The 16,806-nt window shown below is 52.1% G+C and overlaps 1 protein-coding gene across 2 annotated transcripts in view; it reads right to left on the reverse strand.

Annotated features, from left to right (window-relative positions):
• NRP1 (neuropilin 1) overlaps window positions 1-16,806 on the reverse strand; it is a 93,701-nt gene that overhangs the window by 13,153 nt on the left and 63,742 nt on the right. For both annotated transcript variants that reach the window (XM_040992573.1, XM_040992569.1), the window contains exons 7-11: window positions 12,800-12,955; window positions 9,980-10,124; window positions 4,742-5,073; window positions 4,210-4,354; window positions 2,099-2,203 (exon numbers count right to left, since the gene is read on the reverse strand). In XM_040992573.1, coding sequence (XP_040848507.1) covers window positions 2,099-2,203; window positions 4,210-4,354; window positions 4,742-5,073; window positions 9,980-10,124; window positions 12,800-12,955 — 883 coding nt within the window. The remainder of the gene's footprint in view (window positions 1-2,098; window positions 2,204-4,209; window positions 4,355-4,741; window positions 5,074-9,979; window positions 10,125-12,799; window positions 12,956-16,806) is intronic.

Raw genomic sequence — 16,806 nt, forward strand, 5'->3', positions numbered from 1 at the left:
CAAGCTCCCTTCCTTTGCTTGAAACTGTTGGCTTTTCCCAAGGACACCTGTGCTGCCAAGCATGTGGGGGAGAGAAACTTTCTCAGAGACCCAAATAACACTCTGACCATGGGGCTGGGCTGCAGCCTCGGTTTGCCTGCTTTCTCCTGTTGCATCCATCTCTTCTGTGGCGGAGCCATCTTCCAGACTTGTCCAGCAGGCACTGCAGCCTGACACCTGCTCCACTCTCAGCTTCCTGTCCCCGCATCCATCTGGACCTGAGAACCGGGATCTGTAGGGTGATGGCCTTGAGCTCTGCCCTTCCAGTAGTGCTACAGGCCAGGCTCCCTGCGCCTCCTGCAGGTAAGGTGTTAGGATATGGGTCCCACTTCAAATTGTGCTCTCAAGATGGTTTTAGAACGCTACAACCAACTGTCGGGATGAGTGGCAGGAGGAAGATCATGCATACCAAGGGTTTCCAAGGGCGTCTGTAGTGGTAGAACTGCAGGGAGGCACACGGCATTAGCAGTTAGTTCTCATGTCGGAGGAGAACGAGTTGAGGAGTGCATGCTTGCTGAGAAAGTGGTGCATGTGTGACCAGGTTTCTTACAGGTCATAGGCTTGGTTCTACATTGGGGACACGTGGTTCCAAGGTGCGTTGCAATCTCCTGGTACCTCTGGTGTCAGGGCTGACCCTCTTTGTTCAGCAGGAGATATCTAGTTGTCTATGCACAGGAATGAAACACTGGAAGATACAGCCCTGGCCTCACTCTTCCTGTCTCTGCCCAGCAGGGTTCGAAAACAACCTTGGTCTACCTGTTACTTACTGGGGGCTTCGTGAAATTCATGGAAAAGGCATATTATGACAAATGAAGCATGGACTTGGACGCACAAACTTTGTGAAGCCCCTCATATAAGCCCACTTTTTTTTTTACGGCAAAGAATAACCAACAGCTTCAGTGCTGGAAGTGGACTTAACGGGTGGCTGTCCCTTCTGGACCCAGGTACACCTGCTGCAGGGGCACAGCCACACCTTTGCAGGGGCAGTGTCTGCATCTGTTTCCTATTTCAGCCTGAGGAAATGGACTGAAGGTGAAGCTGAAGCCCAACTTTAGCCTGTACAAAACTGCCCCTGCTGCATTTTCTACGTGTCTCGTTCCCTGTGCAGCCACTCAGGACAAAGCCTGCCCTGTTGGAGTCACAGACATCAGTTTCAAAAGATCCAGTCATGAGCTTTCCAAATGCTTTTTTGCAGAAACGAGTCTGTGATCTGAAGCGTCTGCGACGTGAGATGGGCAATGGTGGAGCCGTTGCTGGCAGCCATTGTGCGAGTCCACAGCATCTGGCTTGCCTCCATGTGCTCTGTAAACCATTCTGTGCTGGACCTGCACTCAGGAGCAGCAACAGTGTGGTGGTGACTGGCCAGAGGGATGAGCGGTAGAGGTTCTCCTGGCCATTAGGAAGTGAGGTTCCAGGTAGGGCATCTATGTGCAGGCTGTTCTGCCTCAGGGTGTTGAATGCATGTTCTTGGGGGGGTCCCATCTATGAGGGTCATGTCCTCTGACTTGCCTCATGACAGTCTGTCCCTTGAGCTCTGAGACCCTCAGAGCAGTAGTTGGGGTTGTTTTGACCTTCTGTGAAAATCGGGAAGCACATGAAACCATGTTTTGACCTGGTCAGAAGTCCCTGGGATGCCGTTAATGGCCACAGCCCCATCTTGGCACCTGCCTGACACTTTGTAGGTGGGTTAGCAAGGCCCTGTTACTGCCCACCTGTTGGAGGGGATAAGGAGACAGTTGTGCATATACTGACAGGAAATGATTGATAAAATCCCATCCTAAAAGTTGCATTTTGAATGCGGGCCTATCAGAAACAGCCTTCGAAGGGGCATGGCTAAGTCAGAGAAAAGATGGGAGAGGATGAGATCTCAGCTTCTAGAGCCCCAAAGCCATTGTCATCCCCAGCCTTTGGCTTTGAGCAATTAACCTTGATGACTGGGATTGCCACAGTTGTCATGGTGACAGAGCAAGTGAAGCACCCCCTCCCGCCTCACCAATGTCCCCTGGCCCACAGAATGGGTGGTCTCAATGTGACGCAGGAAGGGGAGATGGCGGCTCACCTGTGAGCTGTAGATCGTCCCCTGTGCCGCTGTGGCAGGTGGCCTGGTCATCATCACACTCATCTACTGGGTTCCCATTGGGGGTGGTTGGCCCTGCTGTGGGTGCTAAGACAAAACCACATGTTAGGATTGGGGGTTGGCATGGCTGCAGCAGGGTAGGGGGCCGCCAGCACCTGGTATCTAAGGCCCCATCCCAGATCCTGAAATGGCATCTGACCCGTAGCATCATCCCCCCCTCTGAGAAGTGCCTGAATCCACCCTGGGTGGAGGACTTTCCTTGGGGCGGCAGTCCCCATTCTCATGTCCCTCTCTGCTCCATTGCCCCAGCACTGTCTTCACATCTGTGGTCACTAGCATTAATCCTAGGCTGGTTTTGGAGACCTTACACTTAGTGTAGTCTGCTTTGCTCCACAGCCTATCACCCATTTTTGCAATCTGTTAATATTTCACTGTATGAGGCTTGAGATGATGTATCATTTTTTTGCATGGTTGAGAACCGTACAATATGTGCAGAGTGAGGACTCAGGAGACAGGTCTGTTCTCTTCCAGCCCTGAGGAGTGCTGCTGCTTCCTCAACAGAACCTTGACCTTGAATCACTGCACTTCAGTATTGAGCAGAGGTAAGATGAATGTAGAAACAGCTACGTTTGGGCTCTGGAGTTGTGCTGCAGCAGGGTAAGCTGTGGTCTGTGCCACCAGTATCTCATATGAGCACTGGTTCAAGTCCTGGCTGCTCCACTTGCAATCCAGTTCCCTGCTACTGGTCCAAGTCCCTGAGTCCCCGTGCCCATGTGAAAGCCCTGGATAGCATTTCTGGTTTTTGTCTGGCTCAAGTCCTAAGTTTTGCAACCATTTGGAAAGTGAATGAAAGACCTCTGTCTCGATGGCTTTCAAACAAATCTTTAAAAAAGAAACAACCAAGTTTAAATTTTTCCAAATGTTCCACCATGCATGGTAGCAAACAGGCTTGCCACTAAGACATGTCTGTTGGTCCTAGGAAGACCGTGTGTGTTCTGGGCACTCGTGGCTGCTATCATTGCTGCATGGAGTCCTCTCTGGCCATCCGACAGCGGCCTCTGATCCAGTGTCTTCCCAAGGCTCCACATGACATGTGACTTCTCAGTCCTTTACATTTTCTGCCTGTTTCATCTATTTTCTGCATTCTTTGTGTCTGTCAAGAGTGGCCCAGTGCAGCCTGCATGACACTGAAAATGTAGAAAATGGATGCTTACTCTGCCCCATTTCCTATTTGAATTAACTATCTGTGTCTTAGATAAATATATGAGCTACCAGTGGAACGGACACTCACAGAAGGGCAGACTCAGGTGCTTCCCACAGAACAGGGTGAAATGTGGGCATTCAAGCAGGGCCTGCAACTGGAGTCACAAGCAACAAAACTCCACTTTGGCCAACTGAGGCTGGTGGTGGTTACTCTGAAGCTCAGAACAACCACATCAGTGGTTACTTCCTCTCTCTGTTTATTCAGAACCAACCTAGCCAAGGGCCGACAGCTCAGCCTTTTCAACCACTCATGCTCACCATCTCTAAAGCTGAGACCTGCACCATGGCCAGGGTCTTCACTTGCAAGGGTCCACACTTCTCTGCCAAATGACCACAGATTGTCTGTTGGAGTGTGAGTCGAGTTTGTCCTTGGTATGGCCTTGACTTGTTGCATGTGTGTGTGTGTGGTAGAGTGAACCTTAGTCGTTCTCCAGGTAAAGCTGTTCCCTGCAGCAGCTCAGAGTCCACTGGAAATTCCTGGTGCCCGACTTGCTGTTTCCTGCTGGCCTATGGTGATCTCACCACTAGCATAGAAACAAGACCCTAGAGGCCCATGGGGGTCTCCCCTCGAACCAAGGTGGTATCTGGGGCTTGATGGCACAATTGTGGACATATGCGATGCCATGGAGGGTCCCTGACCTGAGAATTACACTTGATCAGATTGACCAACAGCACCCATGACCACAACTAGAGCTGAACGAGTAGCCGGGGTGAGAAGAGCTGCCTCTTGGGACATGGGCTGGATGCTGGGCCTCACTGAATCAGGCACCTGGCCCCTGAGAGGGGTGGCCTGCCAAGGCACAGCTGAGTGGAGAGGGAAGCCACGGTACCTTCCAGCTCACAGCCCAGCAGCTCCATGCGTAGCCCCAGTCCACCGTGCGTGGCCCTCTCTGGGTATATCCTGATGAAACGCGTGGACAGTGGTGGGAATGTCCGCAGTTCAGGCGTGTCATAGTTGTTGTTGCCCTCGAAAGACTGGGGACAGGAGGAGAGCGGTCAGCTTGTGGGGACCTTGCTTTTGCTAGCTTCTTGGGACTCGTAGCAGGGCAGGGGCAGAGGCATGGCTGACTTCCTTTCAACTAACCGGATAGGAAGTGGGGACACTCCCACTTGTGCTGGAGAAGGGGTACAGAGGGCTGAGGGTTGAAGGAGACAGTGGCCTTCCCCCGGGGGAACAAGGGCATTGTCACTCAAGTCTTCTCTGCCTATCTCAAACTTCACGATCCACTCCTGTTCCCATCTTTCCTGGAATCGGGGGGGCTGCAGGGACTGAGATGGGTTTCCTGGGTGGCAAAGCTGGGTCCCTCTGTCTGAACCTGGCGATGAGGAAGACCTCCCCTCCGGGCCCTGTCCAGTCCTCACCTTGGCCTTGCGCTTGCTGTCATCCATAATCATCTTCCAGTCGGAACCATTGTGGCTGTGCCCGATCTTGAACTTCTTCATGAACACCTTGTTCTCCCGGTGCTTGCCCCCCTGCACGATGATGCCCCGCACCACCTTCTCCTCACCCAGGTCCACCTGGAGCCACTCATTGGTGTAGGGATGGGATGCAGGAGGCAGGGCCCAGCCGGAGCGGCTTGTCACCAGGCGCACATTCTCGGGCATCCAGTTCCGGTCCCCCTGGTTGGAGGCTGTGATCTGGGAGTCAGAAATGAGCCCGGATACCATGCCCAGCATCCCGGAGCAGGGGTAATCTGTGTGTGGAAGGAAGTGGCAAAGGACAATGAGAGCCAGGACGCAACGTGGGCACAGAGGCTGCCTCCAAGTGTCCTGTAGGGCTTACTATCCCACCCACAGCCTTCTTTCCCTCACACCCTTGCCATCCTTGAGCGTTCTGTTCGCCAGCTCATAGCCCAGCAACAAACTGTCAACAAGTGCATCCTGGATGGGTGTGGGAAGTAAAGAATTAAGTACAAGCCCGAGAGAAAGGTGAGGAGATAAAGTGCAAGACAGCAGAAGAGGCAGGCCAAGGTAAAGTGCATGGTACTTCCCCACCCTGGTTTCTCCTGCCATGAGCAGAGTCTTCATTGGCTAATTTTCATTTTATCTGAAAGACTATTAGGGACAAAGAGATCTTCCATCCACTGGCTGTTTCTCCCACAATGCCCATGTCAACCAGGGCTGGGCCAGGCAGGAGCCAGGAACTGAGTCTGAGTCTTCTGCATTGGAGCAGGCACCCAAGCACTTGGTCACCTCTCAGGAATGCAGCATTTCAAATGGGATACGGGCATCTGAAGCAGTAGCCTGACGGAGCAGAGTCTGCACCGCCCAAGGACATCAGGCATCGTTCCCCGACTGACCCAGCCTGCACTTTCCTCGACCACGTGACCATGCAGCTAATCCATGCCCAGTCTGATGGTCTTTTCCTAGTTCCCAATTCTGTCCTGCCAATCTTGGGTCTTTCTGTAGCCTCCATGTCTTTGACCTGATCCTGACCCAAGCAGAGCCAGGCCATAGCACTAAATGGTGCCCTGGTCTCAAACCATACCAAAGTCTTTGAGTGGCAATCACACCATAACTTTCCTCAAACTGTTCCTGTCACATCAGTCTCACATATAGAATCCTGAGTGGCTGTGTGAAACAAGATGGACACAGGGGGTACACGGTGCATGATCCTAACACAGGGGGACCCAGCCTGGAGGCTCCAGAGCAGTCACACGGTAGGACCAAGTGGGTAGCAGTGGCCAGGGAGGAGGAGGACGACCAGCCGTGTTCAGTGGGTGCAAGGGTCTGCTGGGATGGCACAACAGTATCACCAGGGCTCCATGAGACCCAACTGCACACCTGAAACTTGCAGAAGTACTAAAATTGATGTCTTGTGTCTTCTGCCACAATAACAATGAAAAAAGGAAATAAGGGTCTTAACCTACCCAGGCTGCACATTACACCTAGGATGATCAAAATTGTGTCTCTGACTCTCACATATGAAGAACCCTGTCCATCCAGCTCTGTTAGGACCCTTTCGGGTGCACTGTGTTTGTGTTGCCCAGTGCTGAGCACAGGCCTGTCAGGCCAACCCTCCTTGGCCTGCAGCACCTTGGCCACTGCCTCTCCCCAAACTCTTCTTGCTCCAGGACATAGAGAGTAGGTCCCCAGATGTCAAGTCCCTGTTGATGGCTCCTGAGGAAAATGTCCCAGACAACCTGAGCTACACCCTGAGCTCTCCCATCCCAGAACCATGACAACCAGCACAGGAGGAGCCCAAGCCAGGTACTCAGCTTCATTGAGAGGCCTCAGGTTGTGGCCCTGCGTCCTCAGCTAGGATCTAAGATCCTGAAGGCTTGGACAGCCTATGTATCCTGCAAACCACATGAAACAATACCGGATATGCATGCAGGAACCCAAGTGACAAAACCATGCAAGGATGGAGACTCAAAATATCCGAACACCTGGAGCAACGATGGTGATGCAAAAACTCAATACGACTGCTTTGTTCCAGCCCAGGTGACACAGCCCCAACACACCTGCTCAGCCCAGGTGACACAGCCCCAACACACCTGCTCAGCCCAGGTGACACAGCCCCACACACCTGCTCAGCCCAGGTGACACAGCCCCAACACACCTGCTCAGCCCAGGTGACACAGCCCCAACACACCTGCTCAGCCCAGGTGACACAACCCCAACACACCTGCTCAGTCCAGGTGACACAGCCCGAACACACCTGCTCAGTCCAGGTGACACAGCCCCAACACACCTGCTCAGCCCAGGTGACACAGCCCGAACACACCTGCTCAGCCCAGGTGACACAGCCCCAATACATCTGCTCAGCCCAGGTGACACAGCCCCAATACACCTGCTCAGCCCAGGTGACACAGCCCCAATACACCTGCTCAGCCAAGGTGACACAAGCCCAATATACCTGCTGCAGCCCAAGGGTCATCAACTAACAAACATGGCAACCCCGGGGACATAATGCGCTATACACCTGCAGCAATGTAAGTGATACAATGTTCAACACACCTGCTTAGCCCAGGTGACTGACATCCAAAATACTTTCAGTGGTACAGATGAACATGCCCAGCACACCTGCTGTTGCAGCTGAAGTGATAAGGCCCCCCACTCCTAGAGCAGCCCTGGTGATGTCAACGCACATCTGCATCAGTGGTAACTGCTTTTACGAAACAATGCAATTCTGCCTTCAAACAATGTGCTTCCTTGTCCCGCATGCCATTTGCCTCCTGCCTTCCCTCAGTCCCTCTGTTAACTGCTGACTCCCTGACTCTTTGCAAATGCTTGCTGTGGGCTCACTTCCCCTCATAGGACTCACAGGAATGAAGGACCAGGGCTGCATTCCCATCTTTGGGCTGCTCTCAGCTTTTCCAGGACTTAGGTCCTCCAAGGACATGGAACCAAGTTGCTGTTTTATTTTCCGTGACTCTTTACGTCCTGCTTCGTGCCTGGTATCTGCTCAGTTTGCTCAGTGAGTCAGCTTATTGACACCACGGTGGCAGCTCTCACTATGTCAGGCACTGTCCCTGTAATTCAGCCACAGTATTTGCTCTGGGCTGGGATCCGGACAGTGAGGATTGAAAACAGGACTTGAGAAAATGATTTTTTTTTTCAGATGGCCTGTGAATGGTGGTGTTAAAAATAGAAGTCATACATTTTTGCTCACTGTGGTCACAACCTGCCTGACTCCAGATCAGCTTTTGCAAGGCAAGGCCCAGCTCATAACGGGGCATGCGGACACAACATTTGGAGGAAAACAGAATTAACATGGTAAGGAGAATAATACCTGCACCCAAGGCATGCCTTTTCTCCAAAGCAGCACTGGCCCCCACAGCCAGGATCCTGGGGGTACCAGACCCCACTGGGCCAACACAGCCTCACTGCAGTCAGATGCTGACTGTCTTGCACCGAGAGGCATCTTAGTCTGCCCTGCCCAAAACCTGTGCATGTGACTCAACAGTGAAGAGCACACAGCAGGGTCCACTCACAGCTCATGCGGACATAGAGCTGCCAGACTAAGAAACAAGCAGAGCAAGAAGCAGGATGCCCGATTGCCAGGACTTCAGAGAAAGGACTAGGAATGTCTGGGTACACAAATGCTCCCAATATCACATGGAACATACAAGGTGTTCAACATGTTCGTGCAAAATGGAATTCAAAGGTAATTTTGTTTTGGTGCAAAAATGAAAAGTTCATTTCATGAACTTCAAAAATTTTTGTATCAAAATGACCTTACCCTTTAACTCCATTTTCCATGAACTCTTTATGTACCCTCATACTAAGTTATTTGCTGTCTATCTGGCCTCTATCTGGACACTGGAGGTCCTGCCTATCTTGTGCCACAGACATGGGGAGACCTGTGGTCCATCTCCTCAAGCAGGAGGCTCAGTACGAGCAGGGATGCCACAATCCTGTCTGTCACCAGCTCCCACCCTGACGGGCCCAGCAACTTGGGGAGGGGAGCATAACTTACACAGGGATGTCTGCCTTGGTTTACTCATGCAGTAAAAATGGATGCTGGGAAAGATAAGTCACAGGTGGCACTGTCGGGGGCAGGCGGTGAGTGGCAGGAGAATTTCCACCACTTAGACTTATTGTTCACTGCACTGCAGTCACACCTGCAGCCTCCAAAGCCAGAGCACTTCATGTGCTGTTGTGTACTCTCAAGAACTACCAGTGTCCCTTGGCCCGGGAACAGGTCCCGTCAGTGTCCCCTGCCCCGGGAACAGGTCCCGTCAGTGCACCCTGTCCCAGGAGGAGGCCCCATCAGTGTCCTCTGCCCCGGGAGGAGGCCCCATCAGTGCCCCTTGTCCCAGGAGGAGGCCCCGTCAGTGTCCCTTGCCCCAGGAACAGACCCCATCAGTGCCCACTGCTCAGGGAATAGAGCGTAGCTCTGGTGCTAGTACCCACGAGGCTTACATACTCCTAGAAAAAAAGCTTCTACCAAACAAATGCCTGCATCCAGCAGGCTGTGCCAGATACTCCGCATCCATCATAGCACTCAAGATCACAGCGCACCAGCTGGGTACATGCCTCTAGCAACGTCTTCGATGGAAGACAACCGAGGCTTTGACAGGTGGCTACACTGTACAGAGAGAGTCTGGTGAACAGGAGGGTAGGATCTGACCTAGAGAGCTATCAGATCCTAAATTCATGCTTTTGGGGTAGGATTCAGCTTAGTGGATAAAGCTCTAAGATGCTGGCATGCTGGGACCAGTGTTGTGGAGCAGTGGATTAAGCTACTGCCTGCAGTGCCGGTATCCCATATAGGTGCCTATTCAGCTGGCTGCTCCACTTCTGATCCAGGTCCCTGCTAATGCACCAGGGAAAGCAGCAGAAAGTGGCTCAAGTGTTTGGGCCCCTGTATTCATGAGGGAGCCCTGGATGAGGGTCCTTGCTGCTGGCTCTGGCCTGGCCCAGCACTGATTATTGTGACCCTTTGGGGGAGTGAACCAGCAGGTGAAGAGCTTGCTCAGATGTCCTCTCTCTCTCTCCATCCATCTCCCTCACAATTAAGTAAATAAAAAGCAAAAGTCAAGTCTGTGTCCTTAATCACCGACTAGAATTGACTGTCTTCTGTGTAAACCCACCCTGCCTGCAATCAGACATCTGCGTAGACCGGCATGCCAGGGTCCAGCCGCAGGTGCTTACCTGTAATCTTGCAGCCATAGATCTCGAAGCGCATGGATATGCCCGTTTCCCAGGTCATGGGCCTGATTCGGACAAACCGTGTGATCAGCGGCTTGGGGAAAATTCCTAATACAACATCGGTGGGGTTTGAGTTCCCCTGGAAGATCTGTGTGGATAAGGAAGGGGATCTTGTTACGAGACTTCTCATATTTAAGGCAGATCCCAAAACACCACCATGTCTGTCGGAGTTGAGGTGGCACAGGTAGCTTGGGTTATGGCTAAGGGGGGGAGCCTGAGACCCCTGCCGTGGAATGTTCTAGTCGTATGCTCAGTGTTTGCAGTGGCCACGGCTCCAGGAAGTTCTCACAGGGAGGCACTGCTGGCTGGCATTGACAGGAGCAAGATGTTGCTACATGCCTCAGGCCCGTGGACACTGCAGAATTTCCTGGGGGGTGGGGTGCATTTTCATCTGCTTCCCCAGGAGCCCCAGGAGGAAAGCTGAGATCCAGAAGGGTCTGCTGTGTGGACATCTGCACTGTGCTTCTGGATGCCGTGCTGGGCAAGCAGCGTTCTCCATTCTGCCTGCATTACTTGAGGGAAGAATTTGTCCTCAATACTCTCAAACCACGCTAATCTGCACTGGTCCAGGCAAGGTTGTGTTCTGGTGGTGAGACAGAGCTGGGTTGTAAACAACTTCCTACTCACAGTCAGCTTTGCTGGGCGTCTAGCTGGAAAACAGCTCATTTTATTCCAAGAAAGATGAGGCGTGTTTGGGTGTGAATCTGGCTCTCACCAGTGAACAGGGACAGCTGTGCCAGACGTGGGGCTGTGGCACATTGTCCAGCAACCTCTCGGGGCATGGGTCTGCTGGCCACCATGGGTGACTTGGGCATTCAGCTTGCCCCAGGAAGAAGTGGAAATTCCACTTCCTTGCATTGTACCCAGTCCCAGGTTGGAGGCCAGTGCGGCACCATTTTTGTTTCTCCATACAACCAGCTCAGATTTCACTCCTAGGGTGCGATGGGGCCCACCTGAGCCGGGGAGACCCCTGCCTCATCAAGCGACCATGCAGGGAAGGTCCATAGTTTCTGATACTTGTCTTTCATCAGGAGAAAGGGCTTGGGAAAACAGCCATCTGGTCTAAGTAGCTGGCATAGAGGGAATGCCATATACCAAACTGATCATTTCCTGGTCCAAGATGCCCTTCGAACTCTGCCTGACTACAGTCCCCTTGGGAAGTGGCTTGCATGAGGTCATTTTCCTGTAACAAAAGCCACAGAGGATGGCTGGGGGCTTGATGCTTGTGCCCTGCATACAGAGTCAATGTGCCCTTGTGAGTGGTCAGGTGTCAGTCTGAGACGTGCAGCTCTGATCGCCTGGAGGCAGCCTTGCAATGGTTGAGACTGTGCCAGGACACCTGTTGTAACCTGTGGAGTGATCCACACAGGGCCAACACTTCCAAGGAGAGTGTGTGGAGGTCACAGCCAGGGTTTGAAAAGCCCCAGAGCAGAGAAGGACAAGGCAAGTGACAGCGACCAGACCCTGGCTGGATGTGGCAATTTCCCTTGTTTCTGAGACACTATTCTCATTCTCTGCGCATGTGTCCTGGGGACCCTTCTGTGTGCCCAGGGGTTTCTTGTGCCAGCTGTGTGCACTGTCACATGGCTGTGTGCACTGTGGGGCGCCCTGGCTGCCAGGGTGCCTCTGGATATCCTTTCCGGCCATGCCAACACCTTGAGGATCACAGCTCAAGGACAACAGCCTGGAAAACCAGGCACAGTTCTCATGCTCGCTATGCCTCTCCTGTATGGGCATGTCCTTAGCACCAATGTGCGTTTGCTTGAACGTTCAGCTTGTATTCAAGTAAGAATTAGTCATCAGAGTTGGTGTTAACATTTGTCCTTGAATCTCCTCTAGGCACGAGGGTGGAACACAGGCTCCACACCTGCCAGGTGCAGGCAGTGGCCTTGGACTCACCTGCCACCCCCAGAGTGGCTGTGTTTGCACTTGCTCACACCTGGCCTTCCCTAAGTCAGAGTCCCAAGGACTGAGCAGACCCTTTCCCTCTACATGGTGTGGGGAGGGGGCTTTCTCTAGCCCACACCAGGCCCCATTCACAGGCCTCTCCCTGAACCCTAATTTCAGGTCCCCTGGGTTTTGTTGCTATACTTATCAATCTCCTTTGTTTTGCTTGGCTCTAGAACAGGCTTGTAATTCTGGGGACAGTGTGACCGAGTCCTCATTAAGCCCTGTATGTAGCAAATCTGTATATGATTTCAAATAGGTCAGCACAGCAAACTTCTCAGTTGAGAGCCACCAAGGATGAGCTACAGGGGCCTGCATGGTCAGCAAGGGCCACATGGTGACTCTGGGCACCTACTGCCCCTCCAGCCGAGTACACCTGTGTATCAGCATGTGAAGCACAGAGTGAGTGAGAGATTGGAAGAGACAAATGTAGAGGAAACCAGTTGCCATGGTCCCCGGCTCAGAGGACTGCATGGACAGGCTCATGCTGACAAGCCCTGGTGACTCCTGAATACCATTCCCTGCGGCCACTCTCATTGTGCTGATACTCTCTGAAGCCATGCCTGGCTGGGACCCACTGTGGCTGCTCCCAGCGCTGTCAGCCACCGTGGCTGGCTAGTGTTGACTTTCCCTAGAAACATTTGAATAGTTTCCTCTTGGCTTCTTGAAAGGGAAACATGAGTTTACTTGGTCACATTTAAACTTCTAATTGCAGTTTCCCCTTCCGATCAGCTCACAAAGCAGATCAGGCCAGATAGGAACCCTCGTGTGACCACACAAAATCATGGGCAGGTGGAAGGGGGCTGCCGCACTCACTAGGGGCTTGTTGGCTTCCTTCAGAGTGATCCAGTCCTCCCCATTGGAGCTGATGTCTATCCTGTACGTCTTCACAAAGTATCTCTTCTTGGTCTCCTTGGAAATGGCCCCCTGTGTCCCCACGGCCGTGACGAAGCGCAGGAGGCCCAGGTCTACCTGCAGGACAAATACACGCATGATCAGCGTCACCTCCAGAACACGGAACCTGGGAAATATGTCTTCCAGGGACACCCTTCCTCCACTGGGGCCGACAGGCCCTGACGGCATCCCCGGCCACTGTGCTACCTCTTCCCTCTGTTGATAAACAAAGATAGGACAAGAGCAGGCATGACATGGTCCTCATTCCCACAGCCAGGATCTTCTGGTCTCTGGTGCATAGGAGAAGATGGGGTTCATGGTCACTTTGAAAGATTAAACCCACTTTCCCAGATATCCCTCAGAATCCGTCCATAGGAGAAGGGAGCAATGAGTTTATTTTGGTGTAAAAGTTTTAGAAGCCACACACACTGAGGAGTCTTCAAAAAATGTGTGCTCCACCAAACCAAGCACAGGTTTCAGAAATGTTTGTGCCGAAGTGAACTTATTTTTGACTCCATCTCCCTTGAACTCTTTGAAGGGCACTCCTGTGTGGCATTTCTCATGCAGAAAATGAAGAACGAGCTCTCAGAAGCTGCTTATGGCAGCACACAGATCAGAAGCCAGGCCTACCACAATCCTGTTTCCTGTCTGTCTTGAGCCTTTTGGCTTCATCTTACATTATTTCCTACTCCACATCCCTTCACCCACTACAGCTCAGCCCGAAAGCAGGAGGACCATGCAGTTCCAGGGCTGCTAGCTTCCAGCATGTGTGGCATCTCCACCAGTCAGTTCATCCCACTCCTAAACCACCTTTGCAGAGCGTGTCCTGGGAAGCACACCTAGAGCCATCATTGCCACTAGCCTGTGATTCTATTCCAAATGCCTTCAGTGACTTCAGGGGGTTGCTGCAGCCCTGGGATATGTGAGAGAAGGGTTAAGCCCCAAGTACAAAGATTCTAGGCCCAGTTCTAGCACCATGTCTAGGCTTCCAGGCCCTCAATTGCAGAGCAATGACACAGGTGACAGCAAAGAGATGGTTCCGCCCGGCCCCGACTTGCCATGCTTTCACATGTCCCACCTATGTTTCCAGTAAAGAGAACAGCTTTCTCTAATTTTCCTTATTAATACCAAATATAATTTAAGTAAAAGTGTCAGCTTCCGTGTATTAGAAATATGTTTAGTTTCCTTCTGTGACCACAACTGAATAACCTTGTAGAACTGTTTCTCTGTTTACCGCATGCCCTGGTTTATGCGAGACCTTGGAAGAAAGAAACCAAACTCGCCTATGGAGCAAGTGGTCAGGCAGTGCACCCTCCTCTGACACTTCTCTCACAGATGCCCTTTCCCCAGGAAACAGCAGCAAAGACAAGCAGAGCACACAGCACCACCTCCCCAGCTCCTGCATCCTCTGCCCTGGCTGCCTGCTGCTTGACAACTCAGTTTCCAGAAAGAATTCTCAGCTAAGGCTGCAATCCACAGAGTGCGACTGCTTAGTCATGGGCCGCTGTTCCTGGGGTGCTGGGGGTGACTTATTGGATAGGCTGCCAACTTGCTTTTGATGGAACCATCACTGACATTCAGGAAGTCCGCTAAGAGGCCAGTCACACAAGGCAGGAGCAACAAACTTTGTCCAAGGAGTCAAGAAAAGAGGCAGTAAAAACTCTGGCGTTTACCCCCATGATCTCAAAGGTAGTAAGTCTACACCCTGAGTGGTTTCACCAAATTCAAGAGACAGAAACAAAACATGGATAAAGATGACTTTCAGGGCCACAATGAAAGATGTCTTGGGTTTCAATTAATCAATCGTCTGCTCTACAATGTTGATCGCTTTCCAAAGGGAGCCCTGGTCCTTTGTGCCAGGGTTGACATTCTCCCTCCTGCTCTGGTGCACATTTTCAAAAAGGGGAGGTGGCTGGGAGTGTCAGCTGAGCAAACAAAAAATATAAGTCATCCAATGAAATATGAGTTTGGGGTTGAAAAAGGAACCCCACATTTAAAAGGTGCTATGTCTCACCTGACACAGTGCCATGTATGCAGGTGGCAGCCCTACCCCTCACTGTTTGGATGGCCCATGTAGCTCCAAGGCCACGATGCTGAGCTGTGGAGTGGCAGCTGCTCTGGGCAAGTCACACTGCACCATACCAGTGTTTCCATGCCCTCTGAACACATGGTGATTCATGGGCTGTCCACTGAGCTGTGTCCTTGTGCCTCCACTGGTCAGCTGGAGTTGACTTGGCAGTCCTTAGGTCCCAGGGAAGCAGGAAGCAAGCTCCTCCCGGCAACCTGCACATGACTTTTCAGTGGCAAGTGATGGAATTCCCAGGATGTGCATGTGGTTGGAGCTGATGTGAGCTAACCACAATCTCACTCTTGGTCGGTCCTTTTCCTGTTTCTTTTGATAGTGATTGGGGTGAGATTCAGTTACCAGATAGGAAAGAAATTAACTGGCAGTCAAAGAAAGGAATCCTGAGCCGAGGACAAAGCTGACTTCAGAGGAAGGAGTTAGCAGGAGTCAGCCGAGCCTAAGACAGGAAATGCCCATGGCTTCTGACACAGGCCTCAGCCCAGCAAGCATTCCCCTTTCCCAACAGTCTGGAAGCCTAGTAGTAGCATACCACACCCTGCAGAGCTCCCCACTTTGCCCTAATGCCACAGAGTTGCTCACCACCCTGGTATACTGGATGCTTCGCTGTGTTTTTCTCCCTAACATAATCACCCCTGGGTTTGGTGGGGATGGATGAGATGCTCACAGAAGGGCTACATAGGACCTGCACCTCTACTGGAAGCTGGATGGCAGTGGGTAGGCATCCGGTCTGGTAGTTAGACCCCTAACCCCCAATCAGAGGGCCTGGGTCCCAGTCCCAGCTCTGGCTCCTAACTCCAGCTTCCTGCTGATGAGCATCCTGGGAAGCAGGAGTGACGGCTCCCATACTTGGTTTTCTGAAACCCATGCAGGATACTTTGGTTGTGATCTTGGCTCCATCCTTCAGCCTGGCCCAGCCCTGGCTTCTAGCAAGGACATCAAGCACCTTGTGCAAAACAGAATTAGAAGTTAGGACTGGAGTCGTGCAATAGAGGGTAAAGCAGCTGCCTGTGACAGCATCTCATATGGACACCGATTGGAGTTCCAGCTGCTTCACTTCTGATCCAGCACCCTGCTGATGCACCTGGGGAAGCGAAGGAAGATGACCCAAGCCGTTAGGTCCCTGTAAACCATGTGCAAGATCTGGAAGAAGGTCCTAGCTATGGACTGGCCCAGCTCTGGCTGCTGTGGCCATTTTCGAGAATGATCCAGCAGATGGCAGATCTCTCCTTCTCTGTCTCTGTAAAATTCTGCCTTTCAAATAAATACATCGTTATGTAGGTGCAGAAATGCTGAAGCCCATATAAAGTGGGGTCTTCAGAAGGTTCACAAAAAGTGTAAATGATGAGAAACTGGATTTCAAGGCCTTTTTTTGGCACCAAAATAAATTTATCTTCTAACTCCATTTATTTCCATGAGCCTGTAAAATCTGCCTGATCAGTAAAGAACTGACTCTGCCCACCACCTTCTCACACAGACATGAAGCGTCAATGGTGGCTGTAGATACCAGGCTTGTCCCATCTCCCCCTGCCACATGCAATGAGAACTACAACTGCAGATGCTGAACAGAAGGCCCAAGCCTGGGGTCTGCATGGGGAACAGAAGGCCCAAGCCTGGGGTCTGCGTGGGGAACCCACATCCTTTCCTTTTCCCTTGCACGGGTATCTACCCTGCTGCAGACTTGCAGTCTCTATTACGACACATCCACAGGAGCAGCCCACGTGTAGGTACACGGGAACGGCCCATATGGGCCCTTTCTGCCACAGTACCGTCTTAACTGTGATGGGAAGTACATCCCTGGATGGAGAGACACAGGGACAGGCTCTGGTTTCACGGGAACTGACAA

Source organism: Ochotona curzoniae, unplaced genomic scaffold (genome assembly GCF_017591425.1).
Source record: "Ochotona curzoniae isolate NIBS_2020 unplaced genomic scaffold, NIBS_Ocur_1.0 contig_78, whole genome shotgun sequence".
In the NCBI taxonomy this organism is placed as follows: Eukaryota; Metazoa; Chordata; class Mammalia; order Lagomorpha; family Ochotonidae; genus Ochotona; species Ochotona curzoniae.